Consider the following 19,068-nt stretch of genomic DNA (forward strand, 5'->3'; position numbering starts at 1 on the left):
CCAAGCATTGTCTGACTGTTACAATCATTATTTCTGAACTGTACGTCTACCCTACACAGTACACAAATCTGTAATTTTTTAAATATTCTTCTGCATTTAGTATTTCCTTAAACACTATAAGGGATGAAGGACACTCCTATACTGTAACACCACCTCCTTCATTCTTCACCACTGTTAGCAATACACATGATGGCATGTAACATTCTCCATGCATTCACAAAAACCAAACTCTTCCTTCGGATTTCTTCAGAGTATAGCATGATTCGTCACTCCGACTCACTTGTTTCCAGTCAACCACTGTCCAGTGACATTGTTCTGCTCTTTATGTCACTTCAAGTGGTTTATGAGGAGCAGCTTGACCATTGTACCCCATTCTTTTTAACTCTCTCTGTACCATAATTGTCCTAGATGGATGGCTGCCAGCAGTTTCATGCAGTTGTGTACAAACACCTTCCACAATGTCTGACAGCCTCTTGTCTTGGTTTTGCTGTGACTCTGATGGACATGTTATTCAGGTGACATTCAATGACTCTGACAAACTGTGCCACAAAGTTCAGTACCACACATTAGTTAGAAGCGACATGGCAGTGGGCCGTGAATTTCATCTTACATATTTCCCAGCAAATCTTCAAAGTTGGCAGCTTCATGAGTGAGACCTCCATCATGACTACCACTCCTGCTCACACAGAGATTCAACATAATCCTAGAAAGATTACAAACATAGCAGAGAAACTACTGTGGACTGTAACAGGATCACTTTCGGTGATTTCATAAGATAAACAATTATCTTTCTGTAATTTCTGCGGCTTTCCATCTATTGTGATAGGATTAAAGCAAATCTACATTTGTATTTCTGAACAGTGCAACACAAAAATGACTATATAAGACTGAAGTGAACATTATTTTAAAAATTTGGCGCTTGACAATACATAAATGATTAACCTTACAGAATTGTACATGATTACTAACTCTGATTTCTTACTAAGGTGCAAAGATTCCCACATGCTGGAGTCAGAGCCTCTCAATGCTAAATACTTGAGCATTGAATTGAAGGAGGCCTTAGTATGTTAATGAAGAAAGTCCACATGATTTGTATGTGACTCCAAAAAGAGTGAGCTATGGTTGCTGAAGGACTATGACAAGTAAATTGGTGTTCTGTTGCATCGAAGATATATTCACCTAGTGAAATGCCACGCAGACGAGCAGGCCAGGGGTGTCCACTGTTCTTCTGTTAGGGCTGGCACTCTTTTGTTATTTGTCTCTAAATACTGGCATGCAGATACACAGCAGGTACTGTTGCATGAAAAGATAACAGAACTTTGAGTTCTAATTCTTCTAGAAAAGCTTAAGCATTGTGGTATGAGCAGGACAGTGCACAAATGGTTTAATTCATATTTAACTGGAAGAATGCAGAAGATTGAAATTAACAGTTCAGGTAGTCTGCACAATTCAGCAGAGTCCTCTAACTGTGGAGGTATCAAGAATGGTGTCCCACAGGGTTCAGTCTGGGGTCCCTTATTGTTCTTAACATATACAGGGTAAGTCACAAACTATTGCCACCTAGAATAACTACAAAAGTATGACAGTAGCTAAAAAGTTTGTGGGACAAATGTTGCATGGGACAACAGGGGGCATAATATGACGTTGGTTTTTTGTTGCTAGATGGGGTCGCTACAGACATATGAAGGTTTTTTTAAAATGGGATGCTATAGTTTGGCACTTATTTTCTGATAGCGACTATCAAGATGAATCCAATGATGTGAACCAGTAAGGTCTTTGAAGGTCAATGAAAGTCAAAAAGGTGGCAAGAACGTCTATTTACGGGAGGTGTTTGAAGTGATTACCATTGGTATCAATGCAGTGCTGCAATCTTCTTATCATTGATTGAGTGGTATTCTTTATCACTTCGGCACTTAATGAAGCACATGCTCTGACAATTCTCTCTTGTATATCATGCAAATAGTAAATATTTGTCAAATACGGCATATGCATCTAATGTGCCATTGACATGTAAACACCATTTGACAGTTTTGCAATACAACTCTAAGAGGAACGGTAAGACTAGTATCATCAAATCAAGTGAATGTGAATGATGTAAACCTTTGAAGAACAAGTTGATATGCTTCTCATTTACAGATAATGCCAACAAAATTCAGTGAGAGCTAGAGACTTGTACGCTGAAAGATATCCGCAACGTACTCACCCTACATGTCGTACATTTAAATATGTGTATGATAATTTGAGAACAACTAGATCTTTAATGCATCAGAAGCATATCCGGCAAAGGAAAGTTACTAAAGAGAAAACAGATATTGGTACTCTAGGCAGTGTGGTTCGCGATCTTTGTGTTAGTTCACGCCAAAGTGCTAGGGAATCTGGCATGAACCAGAGTAGTGTTGTTTGTGTTCTGCATTACCATAAATATCATCCTTACCACATGACTAGAAGAAGGGATTGGTTGGTAGGACATGTTCTGAGGTATCAAGGGATCACCAATTTAGTATTGGAGGGCAGCGTGGAGGATAAAAATTGTAGAGGGAGACCATGAGATGAATACACTAAGCACATTCAGACGGATGTAGGTTGCAGTAGGTACTGAGAAATGAAGAAGCCTGCACAGGATAGAGTAGCATGGAGAGCTGCATCAAACCAGTCTCAGGACTGAAGACCACAACAACAACAACAACAACAACAACCATATCATTCTCCACCAAGAATTAACTGGTATGGATTGTATGCATCACATTGAATTCTGTCAATGGGCTCAACTTCAGATTCAGAGGGACAACACATTTATTAATTTGATTTTATTTACTGATGAGACTACATTCACAAACCATGGAAATGTTAATTTTCATAACATGCATTATTGGGCAATTGAAAATCCATATTGGCTGCAGCAAGTTGCACACCGAAAACCTTGGTCGGTCAATGTATGGTGTGGGATTCTGGAGGACAGGATTAGAGGCCCCTATTTCATCGAAGGGAGTCTTAATGGTAGGAAGTACACCACATTCCTGCAAGAAACATTAGGTTTGTTATGGGAAGAAATAGCTTTAGGAACAAGGAACAGAATGTGATATCAACATGATGGTTGTCTGGCACATTTTTCGCTGATGGCTAGAAATGAGTTACAGAGACAATTCCCAAATTGTTGGATTGGACACGGAGGAGATGTCATGGCCAACTCGTTCCTCAGACTTGACACCACTGGATTTTTTCTTGTGGGGATTCATAAAAGACATTGTTTATAAAGATGTTCCAACTACACCTGAAGATATGCGAGAGAGAATTGTCAGAATTGTGCTTTGATAAATGCCGATGTGATAAGGAGTACCATTCAATCCATGATAAGAAGATTGCAGCACTGCATTGATACCAATGGTCATCACTTCAAACACCTTCTGTAAATGGACAATCATGCCACCTCTGTGATCTTCATTGACCTCTAAAGACCTTACTGTTACACATCATTGGATTCTTCTCGATAGCCACTATCAGAAAATAAGTACCAAACTATAACCTCGCATTTAAAAAAAAAAAAAAAAAAAAAAAAAAAAAAGGCCTTCATGTCTCTGAAGCAACCCCACCTAGCAACAAAAAACCAACATCATATTATGGGTCCCATTGTCCCATGGAAATTTTGTTCCACAAACTTTTCAGCTCCTATCATACTTTCGGAGTTATTCTTGGTGGCAATAGTTAGTGACTCACCTTGTATTAATGACTTGCCAATCTATGTTCATGAAGGTGCAAAGCTAGTTCTCTTTGCTGATAATATAAGTATAGTAATCACACCCAACCAACAAATATCGCTGAGGAAATTGTAAATAATGTCTTTCAGAAAATTATTAAGTGGTTCTCTGCAAATGGACTCTCACTAAATTTTGAGAAAACACAGTTTATACAATTCTGAATAGTAAATAGCATAACACCATTGATAGCAGAAGTCTGTTGCTAAGGCAGAATATTCAAAATTTCTGGGTTTGTGCATTGCTGAGAAACTGAATTGGAAGACCCACATTGACGATTTGCTGAACCAGTTAGGTTCAGCTACTTATGCTCTTAGGGTTATTGCAAATTTTGGTGATGAACATATCAGTAAATTAGACTACTATGATTTTCATTCATTGCTTTCATATGGCATTATATTTTGGGGCAATTCATCACTAAGAGATAAAGTATTCGTTGCACAAAAGCATGTGATCATAATAGCAGCTGGAGACCACCCAAGATCACCTTGCGGACATTTTTTTAAGGAACTTGGGATATTCACAGTACCTTCACAATACAAATATTCACTTATGAAATATGTTATTAATAACCCACCCCAATTCAAAAGTAACAGTGAAGTACATAGCTACAACACTAGAAGAAAGGATGATCTTCACTATTCTGAAATAAATCTCACTTTGGCACAGAAAGGGGTGAATTATGCTGCCACAAAAATCTTTGGTCATTTGCCAAATTAAAAGAATTTCTGACTGACAAATCCGCACATTCTACATCATTATGAAATGTTGTATTCATAATCTATGGAACAAGTATCAATGTATGTATGAACACCTTCCGTATGAAGTGGGTGGTGTTTAAATTGCCTATAGATAGCCAATCAACATTTAAAAGCAAATTAAAAGAATTTCTGACTGACAAATCCTTTCATTCTACATCATTATGAAAGTTGTATTCATAATCTATGGAACAAGTATCAATGTATGTATGAACACCTTCCGTATGATGTGGATGGTGTTTAAATTGCCTATTTATACTTCAAAGGTAACATCACACATTCTACCCACATTCACCCATTACCATCACATTTAGTGTTTCACAGTTGTGCCCAACATACATTGATTCATGTCCATTATAATTATCCGGGCTGTTATGCCGTGGTCAGTTGATGAATTCTGTGGTGATTCCCAACGTTTCATCTCCGACTGCGGGAGACATCTTCAAGGGGGTCTGTAGCTTGATGGAAGGTCCAACACACACCCCCTTGAAGATGTCTCCTGCAGTCAGAGACGAAACGTTGGGAATCACCACAGAATTCATCAACCGACCACGGCATAACAGCCTGGATAATTATAATGGACATGATATTTCCGGCCGTGAAAGTTTACATTTTAGTATACATTGATTCATCATTCTAGGACAAAGTTGGAAGTGCAGTTCATCTAAAAACACTACATTTTGTGTGTCCACTGTATTCTGAGAGGCGTTTGTGGTTTATGGACAGTGATGGGAACAAGGTGGCTCAGTGGCTGTTACACTTGCATCCAGGAGTGGTGATAATGATAGCACCAAACAGCATTTTGGTTTAGGTTTTCCATGTTCTCCCTGATTTGAACAAGGTGAATATTAAGATGGTTATAGTAGAAAAAATATGGTCACTATCCTTCAGGATCCCTGCCTTATCTGTTTTGCTTTGTGTCTTCTGGCTTTGTGAGCACACTATACCCTTATTATTGTAACTTATCTTTGACTTGTACAATTTGTGCTGTATGATAAAACTGGACCAATAAAAAATCGAGCAATCAATTCATTGAAATGGAAGCCATCAAAATGACATACATGCACCAACACAGGGAAATCTGCAACTGTTTATCCACCATTGAGTCTACACTGTGGACAAATCTTATGGTCTGTTACAACCATGCACACAGGAGGTGGTCATTTCTTGTAGTGATCACATTGTAAACAAGTATCTGCTTGTCACTTTCTACAAGCCTCTTCAATGCACTTGTTTTACATGTCATAGCAGAATGCAGTGAACAAAAAACTGTCATTCTATGAAAAACCAGTTTCCAAGGCTGCTGAACCTGGTAACATGATGTCAATGAGACTTTTTTGCAGTTGCTTTGATGTTCTGATTCTGTGTGATTGTTCATCAGTATCAGCTTTGTGTGACACTAGAAGGATAAGTCTTAAAAGAGAGTGGGCTATTGGGAATCACTAAGTACATGCACATCAGCTCGGCAACATCACTCACTTAATTTGTACTCAGTTCAAGATCGTTGGTATAATTCTTTGTAGGTATTGCAATTTGTACGAACATTGTGTAGTATGATACAATTCTGTGCAAGTTTCATTCAATGAATCAGGAAATTAGCTGTATTTCCTTCTCCTATGTGCATTTACAATTTGTATAACTAATTTCTCTATGAATCTGAAGCATAATATTCATCATTGCTACTAATAATTCAGATAGGTTGCACGTTGAATAAACAGCTACCGTATTCCTCAAAAGTTTTCATGATAAAAGCTATAAATGAATCCACATTTCATAAATAACATTACCATTTTAAAATGTATTTGGACATTAAAATATAATTTTTATTTACTTTTCAGGCTATAGGAGAGTTCATTTTGACTGATCGTAATATGACAATTCCTAAAAGAGGCAAAATCTACAGTATAAATGAAGGCTATGCTCATAGCTGGGATCCTGCCATTCTTGAATATGTCAATAAGAAAAAGGATCCAAAGGTAAGTGTCCCAAATAGTATTGCCCATTGTTATTCTTTATATGACATGCGGAAGTTTTGCTGTTGTCATTATTAATTTTTTTTTTTTCAGTTTCAACAGCTCACTTCGTACTTGTTTATGTCACAATTCAGATTGTTCTTATTGCTCTCAACTTTAACCATTTGAGTCAAATTTCCACAAGCATTAAGACTCTGATGACACCTTTTATGATAGTGATGATGCATCAACAAAGGTAAAAACTTGGTGCCTGGAACTCACTATCTTTTAACAGACAAGACTAGTGCAGAAAGCATATGATACCCACTCTTCAAGTAGTTTGAGAAGAATAGTTCTGTTGTTGACATCCCTGGAATTCATAGGGTGAGAGTGTCTGTGAGAGCTGAGAGCTCTCTCTCCATGAGATTTTTATGTTTTCATTCTGTACATGAAGGAAGAGGTTCCAATGAAAAATGTCAGGCTGCAGCTGCATTTTTAATCCTTTTAGTGACAAAGAAAAATGCCAATGATCATGTTCGTGTTGGATAATAGAGCAGATTAGGCAGTAGGATGAATTCAGAGCATGCAAGAATCTCACTGTAGAGCTTGTGAAGGAAAACCCACAACAATGTTGAAATTTTACAAGAATAACAGTGATTGAGATGGAAGAAATACTCCTTATAATTGGACCCAAAATTGTCAACCTAGAGATTATTAAGATTGTGTAAATCCATCAGTGTTCAAAACACTTGTGACACTAATAATTCTGGCATCAGCAATGTTTAGTCTCTCTAATATTTGGTAAAGTAATAAATGTGATGGAATAACTGTAAACCAATTTCATCTTGATACCCATAGACGTTAAAAAAACAAATAGCGTGGGCACTGATAAGTGAAGCATTTCCGTACATACATTTCTTTGAGTATTTTTATTTGTATTGACTTAAAGAACCACTGATAAATTCCTAAAGGGCTATTCTTCAACACACAACATAATAATATAATCAATAAATACCATGCAATATTAAATTATGGGTAAATCTGTATTACTTGAAGTTAAATGTCAATTTTTCGAATTCCAAAACGATTGCTTTCAAACATAATTCACTTGTTTCCCTACATTAATCAATCTATGTTATGAAATTGCCTGATTCCTTGAATTGTAGATATTCTGGTAAATTTATTCTGTGGAGGTGTTAAAAACTAGTAATTTCAACCAACAAACTTTGCTTCTTATCTCAGTTCCTGTAGTCCAGCAACTGTACACTCCAAAAAACTGGCCTTTCCAAATACGAACTAATTAAATGCACAACTTCATGCTGAGTACACTTCCTGGCAGCTTTTTTCATGATTTTATTACACATTGCAGACATTCACTCATAGTGTGTATCCATTGCATCAGTATGTAGTCTCAACTGTCCTGACAGTACCAGAATATTTTTATAGAGTGGCTTGTTACAGTGTTGCTATGGCACAGTCGGTTCATCTTAATGTAGGATCAAGTCTCTTCAGTGACAAAGTTGTTATTTTCATTTGTTAATTTTGTATAATATGCCTATGATGTTTGTATATGTTATTTACTGCATAGCACTGTATAAGTTTAGAACTTTTGATATAGGTTAACTGCTCCTGCTGTTTGTTAAATTGTTTAAGATGTAAAATAGGTGATTTCTTTACTCAGAAACATCCCACAGCCACATATTATGGCTCAAAATACGCAGTTTTGTGAGCACTTTTATTTAATGTGCACATGAGTAAGGCAAAATGTACTACCAAGATATGGTAGTGTAAAAGCTCTGAAATGTGGGACAAATCAGGAATGCAGTATGGCTGGTCAGTGCTTTCAGAATACTCTCAGCTCTCTCGACAGTGGTGGTGTGGAAATACACCTCTGTACAGTAACAGCCTTTTTGGAGATGATGCAGTTATCTGTAATTAAGTACTATCTGAGAGAAGCTGCATAAATATTCAGTCATTTGTTGATAAGATTTGAACCTGGTGCCGAGATTGGCAACTTGATCTAAATGTTTGGAAATGTAAAATTTTGCACTTCACAAAACGAAAAAACATAGTATCCCATGACTATAATATCAGTGAGTCACTGTTGGAATTGGCCAACTCATACAAATATGTGGATGTAACACTTTGTAGGGATATGAAATGGAATGATTACATAGGTTCAGTTGTGGGTAAAGCAAGTGGCAAACTTCAGTTTATTGGTAGAATATTGGTGAAGTGCAACCAGTCTGCAAAAGAGATTGCTTGCAAATCACTTGTCCAACCCATCCTAGAATATTGCTCAAGTGTGTGGGACATATACCAGATAGGACTAACAGGGGATATTGAATGTCTAAGAGAAGGGTAGCTCAATTGGTCACAGGGAGAGTGTCACAGAGACACTGAAGAAACTGAACTGGGAAACTGTTGAAGACAGGTGTAAACTATTCTCAGAAAGTCTATTAACAAAGTTTCAAGAATCAATTTAATTGTTTACTCTAGAGATATACTACAACCCACTATGTCACACTCACGCAGGGATCATGAGGGCAAGATTAGAATAATTACTGCATGCTCAGAGGTATTCAAACAATCATTCTTCCCACGTTCCATAAATGAGTGGAACAAGAAGAAACCCTAATAACTGGTACAATGGGATGTACCGTCTGCCACGTGTCTTGCGGAGGTTTGGAAGTACAGATGTAGATGTATATGATGGGCTGAGAAGCAGTGATGTCACGACTGGCACCATGACTGTCTAAGGATTAGGCCAACAGTCAGTCAGTGCTTGGCAGTGACCAAGGAGCGCTTGGCCAAAAGCTTGTTTGTGTATAACCACTTGATGCAGCTGGGGACCCAAGGAAATTTTCTACAGATACAAAGGAAAGTTACTACTCACCATATAGTGGAGATACTGAGTCGCAGATAGGTACAACAAAAAGACTGTCACAGACAAGGCTTTCGGATAGTAAGCGAGCGCGCGCGCGCACACACACTCACACTCACACTCACACTCACACTCTCTCTCTCTCTCTCTCTCTCTCTCTCTCTCTCTCATGCAAACTCAACTCACACACACAACTGCAGTCTCACACAACTGAAACCACACTCTACAGTTATACTTCCAAGAGACCACCCATTTATATAACAGCCCTTTTTTTGTTTGCATGCTTCATATCATTCTTTAATCACAGAATATGTGACTTTAGAAGTTGTGGTAGAACTTCTATCACTACCCCACTGAACTGTGTAGGACTGTAGGCATATACTAATGTAAAGCTCTTGGATAATAGCTGGAATTAACATTACAACTTTTGGATGGGATAAGGTACACCAATACAAATTTTAAATGAGTGGCAATTACTTCCTCCTAGTGCTGGCTTTGAAACAATATCAGTGAGAAATTTTTGTACTTAAGCCATTGCATAACATCAAGGGATTTTTCTGTTAAGAATTAAAATTTTAACAGTTCTTTATAATCTCTTAAACTTGTAACTAATGTTTGTCAATATTTCACAAGAACATACAAAATAAGTTCACATTCTGTAAAATCAAGAGTTATGTCTTAAGTAAACTACTTAATAGGAGAACTGTTTACCAAAATGCACATTCATACAACTAGCACATTTCAAATAATACTTATGTTAGTAAAAATGACACTAGTGAATATTGTATTGCTGAGTTAATTTAATCTTAGGCTTAACTTTATTGTTTGTAAAACACCACACTATTACAGAAGCAGAGTTAATGAACACATAATTATCTTTACCATGGAACTAGAAAAACAACAATCTATTAATTTCTTTTTGGATTTGATGATAAAGAATGACAATGGTGCCCACAATTTCAGAATATTTTGGGAACCGGTCTGCATTGACAGCATAATCTACAACACTTCTACCACACAGAAATTCAGAGTAAAGCAGTTTTTCACTGCATGACCAACAGAATCATTAATCTCCCACTACAACAGAATGAAATTACCGAAGAGTTATGTATACCAAAACATACAGCAACAAATAAGGGTTACAATGCTGATATGGTAAACAAAGTGTATACTACAAAATTAAACAGAAAAATAAATGATGTAGATAAAGTAATAACACTAACAAGAGAAGCAGAACCAGAAACAATGAAAAACATTGCTTTACCTTGCTATGGTACCATATCATACAGAATAGCCAATATTTTATGTAAAACAAATGTATGAGTCAGATACCACACAAATAATAAAGTAGGGACAACAGTCGGACACAACACCCAAAAAACAAAACTATTTACACAGTCAGGGATTTACAAAATCAAATGTGGTGACTGTGAAAATTTCTGTGTCTGAAAAACAGGCAGATGCCACTCCATCCAATTCAGAGAACACACATATGTAAGAAAGAGCTGTAAATCTCTGAAACTACAATCATAACACCAGCAGTGTTGATGAATCTTTAAAGGTGCTATGTAGGGTAGAGAAAGGCAGAAACACTCTACAATAAACTGAAATTTATAGCACCTTCCAAGAACAAGCACAATACATACTCATTGAAAAACAGACCTCAGAAATAAAAATTTTCTTGATTTCTTTGGACATTTACTCCAACATACTGTGAGTGCACACGCTTAGTGTCAACCTCTCATGATATATACAATTCATTGCCATACATAAAATGGAATATTGACTAATGTCACTGACTAGTTGCTCCTTAACATATATCTTACATTGTCATCTCTGCCTAACGTAAACCTGTATGTCAAAATCTTGTAAGTATATGAATGTCAACAAACTGCTAAATTGGCTGTACATACTGTTAATCACACTTTACATTGTTCTCATTACATTGTATTAAGTTTTGTAGGTACTTGAAAATAGCTTAATGCCAAAATTGCAACTGTAAAATAAAACACTAAGAGCTGAAAGCTAGATGACATCATTTAAAAAATAATTATCTTTTTTTCAGCATGGAAAACCATATGGTGCACGTTATGTAGGATCTATGGTAGCAGATATTCACCGAACACTGAAGTATGGTGGTATTTTTATGTACCCAGCAACAAAGGATGCACCAAGTGGAAAGGTAACTATTAGATTTAACACTCTTCATTATTTAACTAGCATTTCCGGAAAGTAGCGTAAAGTTTAAGTTGTTGTTTCAGAAACTTTGCACTTTTGTTTTTGTTTACACACAGTTGTGTATAGGCCAAATTTGTGTAACCATATTTTCGTGTTTATCTGTAATTTAACTGACTTATTCTTAATAAACTATTACATTTATCATGAGTGAAAAGTGCTTGACTTGCCGTAGAATTGTTAGGTCGGGGCTTTGGTGTGATGGGTGCTGTAGTTTTTTCCATGTGGGTGACTGTAGTGGCGTAGGAATAGGGGAAGTAAATGAGACTCATCAGTGGTTTTGTAGGATTTGTAGTAGAGATAGGAAGATACTAGAACAGGAGGGGAAAATTGCCGCCCTTCAGTCTGAGTTAGACAAGGCCAGGGGAGATCTGAATAGGTTAAAGAGGGAGAAGGGTAAAGAGAGGTGGGAAGTGGCAACAGGCAACAGGAGGAACAGGCCTAGAACTTTGTCTGACAGCTTTATGGTGAATGTGGAAAATAGATTTGACCTGTTGCTTCCGTCAGAAGCTGGTGAGCCTCAAGCAGTTGCAGGTGTAGACAGGGCACAACAAACTTTCAGCAGCAAATTGAAAAGTAAGAATGTAGGGAAATCAGTAAAGAGAAAGAAAGTGTTGTTGTTAGGTAGTTCCCATGGAAGAGGTGTTGGCCAACTTTTGCAGGATGAACTAGGATCAGAATACCAGGTCACCAATTTTTTTAAACCTAGTGCTGGTCTGGAGCAGGTGACAGAGGATTTAGGATCACTTTGCAAAGATTTCACTAAGGAAGACACCATGGTTATAGTGGGTGGGGCAGGTAACAGTATTGACAGAGATCCTGGGTGCAGTATAGAGTGTGACCTGGCGAAGATTGCATCAGCATCGAGGCATACAAGTGTTGAGTTTGTATCTGTTCTTGGGCGCCATGACCGACCTCATTTGAACTCTTCTGTCAAGATAGTTAATTTGGAGCTGGAACGGCTGCTCATGTCGGGTGCGAGGTCACACATTGGTGTGGTTCGTGTTGATTCTCTCAGTAGGTGGGATTATACTAGGCATGGCCTTCACCTCAACAGGAAGGGGAAGGGTAAATTGGCTGGAGAAATAGCAGGAAAGTTAAAGGGGGGAGGCACTGTCATGAGTGGTAAAATACCAGTGGTTATAGGGTTCAGAAAAGACCCTTTTTTTAGGGTAGGGAGGACAGAAAGAAAGCAAATTTTAAGAGAGGTTAGAACTGAGACAAACCTTCAGTTTGAGATAGAAATCAAAAAACATAATTCCAGCTTATTACATCAGCATAAACAGCCATTGGTTAAGAATTTTCAAATGTCAGCAGATATTTTAACTCCACCCAATTTTAACTCAGTCAATGTGAAATGTCAGCTATCCTTATTGCATCAAAATATTCGAGGACTGAGAAATAAAATTAATGAATTAACTATATGCATAGATGAATTAGTCTTCAAACCCAGCTGACATAATCTGCCTCTCTGAACATCATGTGACCACTGGTATAGAACTTTTAAGTGTTACAGGGTTTAGGTTAGCATCTCACTTTTGTAGATCAGAAATGGAGAAAGGAGGAGTTGCCACATTCATCAAGAACTGTCATAAATTTAAGAACATAGATATTCATGAATTTTGCCTAAAACAGCATAAGGAAGCATGTGCAACAGAATTAGAATTTCACAAAAAATCCTTCATAATATTAAGTGTATATCGAGCACCTGCAGGTAACTTTAATCTGTTTGTAAACCACCTTGAAGCTGTACTGGCCCATTTAACAACCAAAAACAAAGAAATAGAGGTTGCTGGTGATTTCAATGTAGATTTCCTTAAAGACTCTCCCAATAAGAACTTATTTGAGTTAGTAACACTATCATTCAACTTAATGCCCACTGTAAAGTTCCCCACTAGGATAGCCACTTGCTCACAAACAGCCATTGATAATATCTTTATAGAAAAGTCCAATGAACAAAATTATATTACAAAACCAATAGTCAATGGCCTCTCAGACCATGACATGCAGTTCCTTCTGTTAAATGTTAATACTGAACAGGATATAAAATCTGTTAAATCTGAGCTCAAGAGGGTAATCAGTAAGCCAAAAATTGATTATTTTAGGACACTCCTCAGAGACATTCACTGGACTGATGTTTACAGTGCTCATGGCATGAATGAAAAATATAACATTTTTGCTAATAAAGTGCTTACCTTATTCGAACACTGCTTTCCCCCAAAACTTACCAAGGTTAGAGCAAAGTCTACAAAGAAGCCATGGATTACTCGAGGAATAGGGGTATCTTGTAAAACAAAAAGAAAACTGTATCTGTCAATCCGAAACATTTCCAATGTTGATGCTATAGCACATTATAAGAAATACTGCAAAATATTAAAGACTGTAATACGGATGTCAAAGCAAATATATTACAAGGAAAAGATAGTCATATCAGATAACAAAATAAAGACAATATGGGATATAGTGAAGGAGGAGACCAGTAGAACCAGACATGAAGAGGAACAAATAGCATTAAGAGTAAATGATACATTGGTGACAGATGTGTATAGTATTGCAGAACTTTTTAACAAACATTTTATAACTGTTACTGAAAAGATGGGGTTGTCAGGTTCGGTAGATGCTGCTATGGATTACCTTAGACCAGACATATCAAGTAACTTCCATAATATGAATTTGACCCTCACTACCCCAACAGAAATAATGTCCATCATAAAATCTTTAAAATCAAAAACATCTAGTGGGTATGACGAAATATCAACAAAGTTAATTAAAGAATGTGATTCTGAGCTAAGTAACATATTAAGCTATCTGTGTAACCAGTCGTTTATCAGTGGAATATTTCCTGAGTGGCTGAAATATGCTGAAGTTAAGCAACTGTTTGAGAAGGGAGATAAAGAAATAGCATCCAATTTCCGTCCAATTCTCAAAAATTTTCGAAAAAGTAATGTACAGTCGTCTTTATAACCATCTTATCTCAAATAACATACTGTCAAAGTCACAGTTTGGATTTCTAAAAGGTTCTGATATTGAGAAGGCTATCTACACTTACAGTGAAAATGTGCTTAATTCATTAGACAAAAAATTGCAGGCAACTGGTATATTTTGTGATCTGTCAAAAGCATCTGACTGTGTAAATCACAATATCCTTTTAAGTAAACTAGAATATTATAGTGTAACGGGAAATGCTGCAAAATGGTTCAAATCTTATATCTCTGGCAGGAAACAAAGGGTGTTATTAGGAAAGAGATGTGTATCAAGCTATCAGGCATCATCCAACTGGGAACTAATTACATGTGGGGTCCCACAAGGTTCCATTTTGGGGCCCTTACTTTTTCTTGTGTATATCAATGACCTTTCATCAGTAACATTACCAGATGCCAAGTTTGTTTTGTTTGCCGATGATACAAACATTGCAATAAATAGCAAATCAAGTGTAGTCTTAGAAAGATCAGCCAATAAAATATTTGTGGACATTAATCACTGGTTCCTAGCCAATTCTTTGTCATTAAACTTTAAAAAAACACACTACATGCAGTTCAGAACTTGTAAGGGGTGCCCCAAGAGTATATGTCTAACATATGATGACAAGAAGATAGAAGAAGTGGACAGTGTTAAATTCTTGGGATTACAGCTTGATAATAAATTCAACTGGGAGGAGCACACCACAGAACTGCTGAAGCGTCTTAACAAATCTCTGTTTGCAATGCGAATTTTGTCAGACATAGGGGATATAAAAATGAAAAAGCTGGCATACTATGCTTACTTTCACTCCATAATGTCATATGGGATTATTTTTTGGGGTAATTCATCAAGCCAAGCTAAAGTTTTCTGGGCACAAAAACGTGCAGTAAGAGTTATGTGGTGTGAACTCAAGAACATCCTGCAGAAGCCTGTTTAGGGAACTAGGGATACTAACTACTGCTTCCCAATATATTTATTCCTTAATGAAATTTGTCATTAAAAATATATCACTTTTTCAAACCAACAGCTCAATTCATGGAATCAATACTAGAAATAAGAATAATCTTCACAAGGATTTAAACTCACTTAGTCTTGTACAAAAAGGTGTGCATTATTCAGGAACACACATTTTCAATAACTTGCCAGCAGCCATAAAAAGCTTAACAACCAATGAAATTCAGTTTAAGAGAAGCCTAAAGGATTTATTGGTGGCCAACTCCTTCTACTCCATTGATGAATTTCTTAGTAAAACCAACTGATTTGTATATAAGTACAACATAACTTCTGCGCAATTTCAGTGCAGTAATGTGTTCATTGAAAACTTGTGTGTGTGTGTGTGTGTGTGTGTGTGTGTGTGTGTGTGTGTGTGTAAGTATAATCTAACTTCTGCACCATTTCAGTGCAGTAATGTGTTCATTGTAAATAAGTATTACAGTAGTTGTATTACATGTTTATTACCTTATAAATAAATAAAAAACTTTTTTATTTTAAATTCAGTGCATTAGTATTTGTAAAATGACTCTTAGTGTTCATTAAAGAATGATGATCATTCCACTTGGGACCTGTGGAATGGTACATTAGCTTACTTGTTTTAGTTGTAAATATTTGTCGTGTATTGTTGTTTTTCTGACATGTTCCACATCCTGGAGGACCTCCTCACTACGGATCAATTGGAATGAAAGTAAATCTAATCTAATCTAATTATTCATTAAATAATCTCATAAATTTAGTATTTTATTCATCTTCATTAACTGTGCTTGTATTTATTGAAAGAATCAGCAACCAGCTGCACAAAAGAAATTGTATTTCCATAATCAGTTTCAGGTACTTAATGCCCTTCTTCAGAAGGTTATAACTATTATATTATTTGTGACTATTAAAAATAAGATTCATGCAGCATATTGCTGTGGTCCTTAAAAACACAAGGACAATATGTAATACAATAATGAATTCATTAATACAAAAAGGGCTCATATAAGCTTATACCTGTGGTTTATAGAGCTTGTACAAAAATGGTATAAGGAAGCCAAACAAGTGCAGACGTCATGCCATAACTGGAGCTAACGAGTTGAAGGGGAGTGGTTAATGGAAACTAAGTCCATGAGGCTGGTGGGCTGTGCTTATATGCTGGAGAGCAATTTCTCATCTCCAAAATTCAGGGAAATTAGTACTGGATGAGAGGATCCAAGTGGTTTATGTGATGTAGCCAACAATATGGTCCGTTTAATTATTGAGTAGCGCATACTGGAAAGCTGCATACTGAAAACCATATCAGACAGACAGTTCTTTTGGGTCTGCTCACAGAGTCAGTGAGTTTAATGGTGTTCATTCATTTATAAGTAATTATGTAGTGAACACATGGTCACAATTTAGGCTTGGGCACTTATTTAATTGTACTTCAGCTCCTGTTTTGCACTTTTGATCATTGAACCTAAGTAAGACTAATTGTTTTTGATTGCTAAGGAGTGTCTTGCCTTAATTGTAAGATGCTTCAGATGTCAATGTGTTCTGTTTTAAAAAGAAGGGTTTTAAAATCAAGCTTGTCTAATACTTTTGATAAATACTAAAATATCATTTTTGTTAACTGTTAACTTTTCTCTAGATTTAATTTATGATTGAGGCATTCCATAATGACTGGGTTGTGTATATAGATGGTAGTATAATTCATGGGAAAAAATGAGTTCTATGCTACAAGAATCTCTCTTGTAACTGCTCTTGCTGAATGTGAAAATCTCCACATTTATTACTGGTAAATAGTAATCAGTCACTATTACTATTTCATGATTGGAGAATTTACATCAAACTCTTTCTGTAGCAGGTAGTCACTTCGATATTTGATGCAAGTGGCCATTACAAGTAACTGATTACAAGCTTTGGCTGACATTTCACATTATCTTCATGCAAAGTATTTCACACAATGAATCAGTTTTATCTTGCTACTCATGGCTACAATGTAAGAGCAATTAATAAATCCTCAGCTTTTCACACCAAAGATTTTTGGGGATTATTATCATCAGTAAGAGACAGTGCTTTTGGGACCTTACCACAAGATCCTTGCATTTCCCTGATACCAGGTTTACATTGTCCTTCAGTAGTGTAGAAGAACATTCTCTTCCGTAATTAATGCAAGCAAACAACTGTCTGCATGTGGACTACTAACTATGGTAGCAGTTATATAAAAATTTTCTGAGAGCTCTATGTGGTTTTTTGGGTGGACATTACCATTAACCAACCGTCTGTTCTGGCGAATGGCTGTGCACAAACAGAAACAAAGGGCCAGTGTAATTACCCCACTGGAGAGTATTTTGTTCAGCACATCACAGCAAAGGAGTTCAGTAACTATTTCACAAAAAATGCTGTCTGGACCTCTCCATTCTCTCATATCATCCCTAGCCCTTTTTGATGGCTACTTCTCCTGGTTACCTGTGCATTCTCACAATTGTTTACACTCCCCCCAATTCCCCCTCCATTTTTATTCTGCAGATGCCCTTATTCAGGACGTATTTATCCCTGCCTGCATGATGTTTCATGTCAGTTAGCACTACAAATGACTGAAATTAGCCTTTCTTAAAACTAGTCACAGATACATTTAGCTGGCAAATACTTAGTGTTACACTGTGTGTTTATGAGACAAACTGTTCTTGTTTCACTCATAAAAAAAGTAAAATAGTCCTACTGTGATTTCCTTTAACTGTGTGAAATAAATGATGTTGTTGGCTTTTACTAATGGTGGTGTATTTTTTTTTGGATTCTCATTCACTAGTATTTTCAGTTGTTTGCTCAAAATCGTTTTCTCATGCCTTCAGAAAGTCATACATCTTACATCAGAAATCCATACCCAGTTGTTTAAAATAACAGTTTTAAATGTGAAGGTTACTTCATTAACGAAATACGTCTTGACACCACATTTTATGTGCAGTAAGCTTACAAAGACAATAATTTTGTACAGAACCAATGTTAATGCCAGTTGTTCTTGCATTGTAGTTGCGGCTTTTGTACGAGTGCAACCCCATGGCTCATGTGATGATCACTGCTGGTGGCCTTGCATCCAATGGTGAGAAATCAATTCTGGACATCATCCCTACGAAGATTCATGAACGTAGCCCCATTTTCATGGGGTCTCGTGAAGATGTTGAGGAACTGCTTGAAATCATTAAAAAGCACAAGTCATAGAAGTCTCTGAAGCTTTATTTACAGTGCCTGAATCTCATGGGTACAAAATTAAATTTGTGTAAAATCGTATTTGATAATCAAAGCACATACATTATTTTGTAATACCTCATGAAAAATGATAATAAATAATAAATCAGAGCATGTGACTATATTTGGTAACCCACCATTCACAATAAAGTAATCTTTAGTGTCACTCTATGTTCATAATGGAAAAACACTCACAGATTATATGGATTCAGATGTGAAAATCAGTGTCTCTAGCATTGAATACTATTTTTGAAATTTCTTGTTATGCAGCCAAAAGACAAAAACTATATTGTAATAATGAATATGTGGCATAAAATAATGAATGA

General features: G+C 36.5%; 1 protein-coding gene across 1 annotated transcript in view; it reads left to right on the forward strand.

Moving 5' to 3' along the window:
- The window catches only part of LOC126094806 (fructose-1,6-bisphosphatase 1), a 91,594-nt gene extending 72,741 nt beyond the window's left edge, over positions 1-18,853 (forward strand). Inside the window, exons 5-7 of the mRNA XM_049909376.1 lie at positions 6,349-6,486; positions 11,412-11,528; positions 18,527-18,853. Of these exons, the coding sequence (XP_049765333.1) occupies positions 6,349-6,486; positions 11,412-11,528; positions 18,527-18,715 (444 nt within the window). The 3' untranslated portion in view covers positions 18,716-18,853. The remainder of the gene's footprint in view (positions 1-6,348; positions 6,487-11,411; positions 11,529-18,526) is intronic.
- The last annotated feature ends 215 nt before the right edge of the window (positions 18,854-19,068 follow it).

Source organism: Schistocerca cancellata, chromosome 8, assembly GCF_023864275.1.
Source record: "Schistocerca cancellata isolate TAMUIC-IGC-003103 chromosome 8, iqSchCanc2.1, whole genome shotgun sequence".
Classification (NCBI taxonomy): Eukaryota; Metazoa; Arthropoda; class Insecta; order Orthoptera; family Acrididae; genus Schistocerca; species Schistocerca cancellata.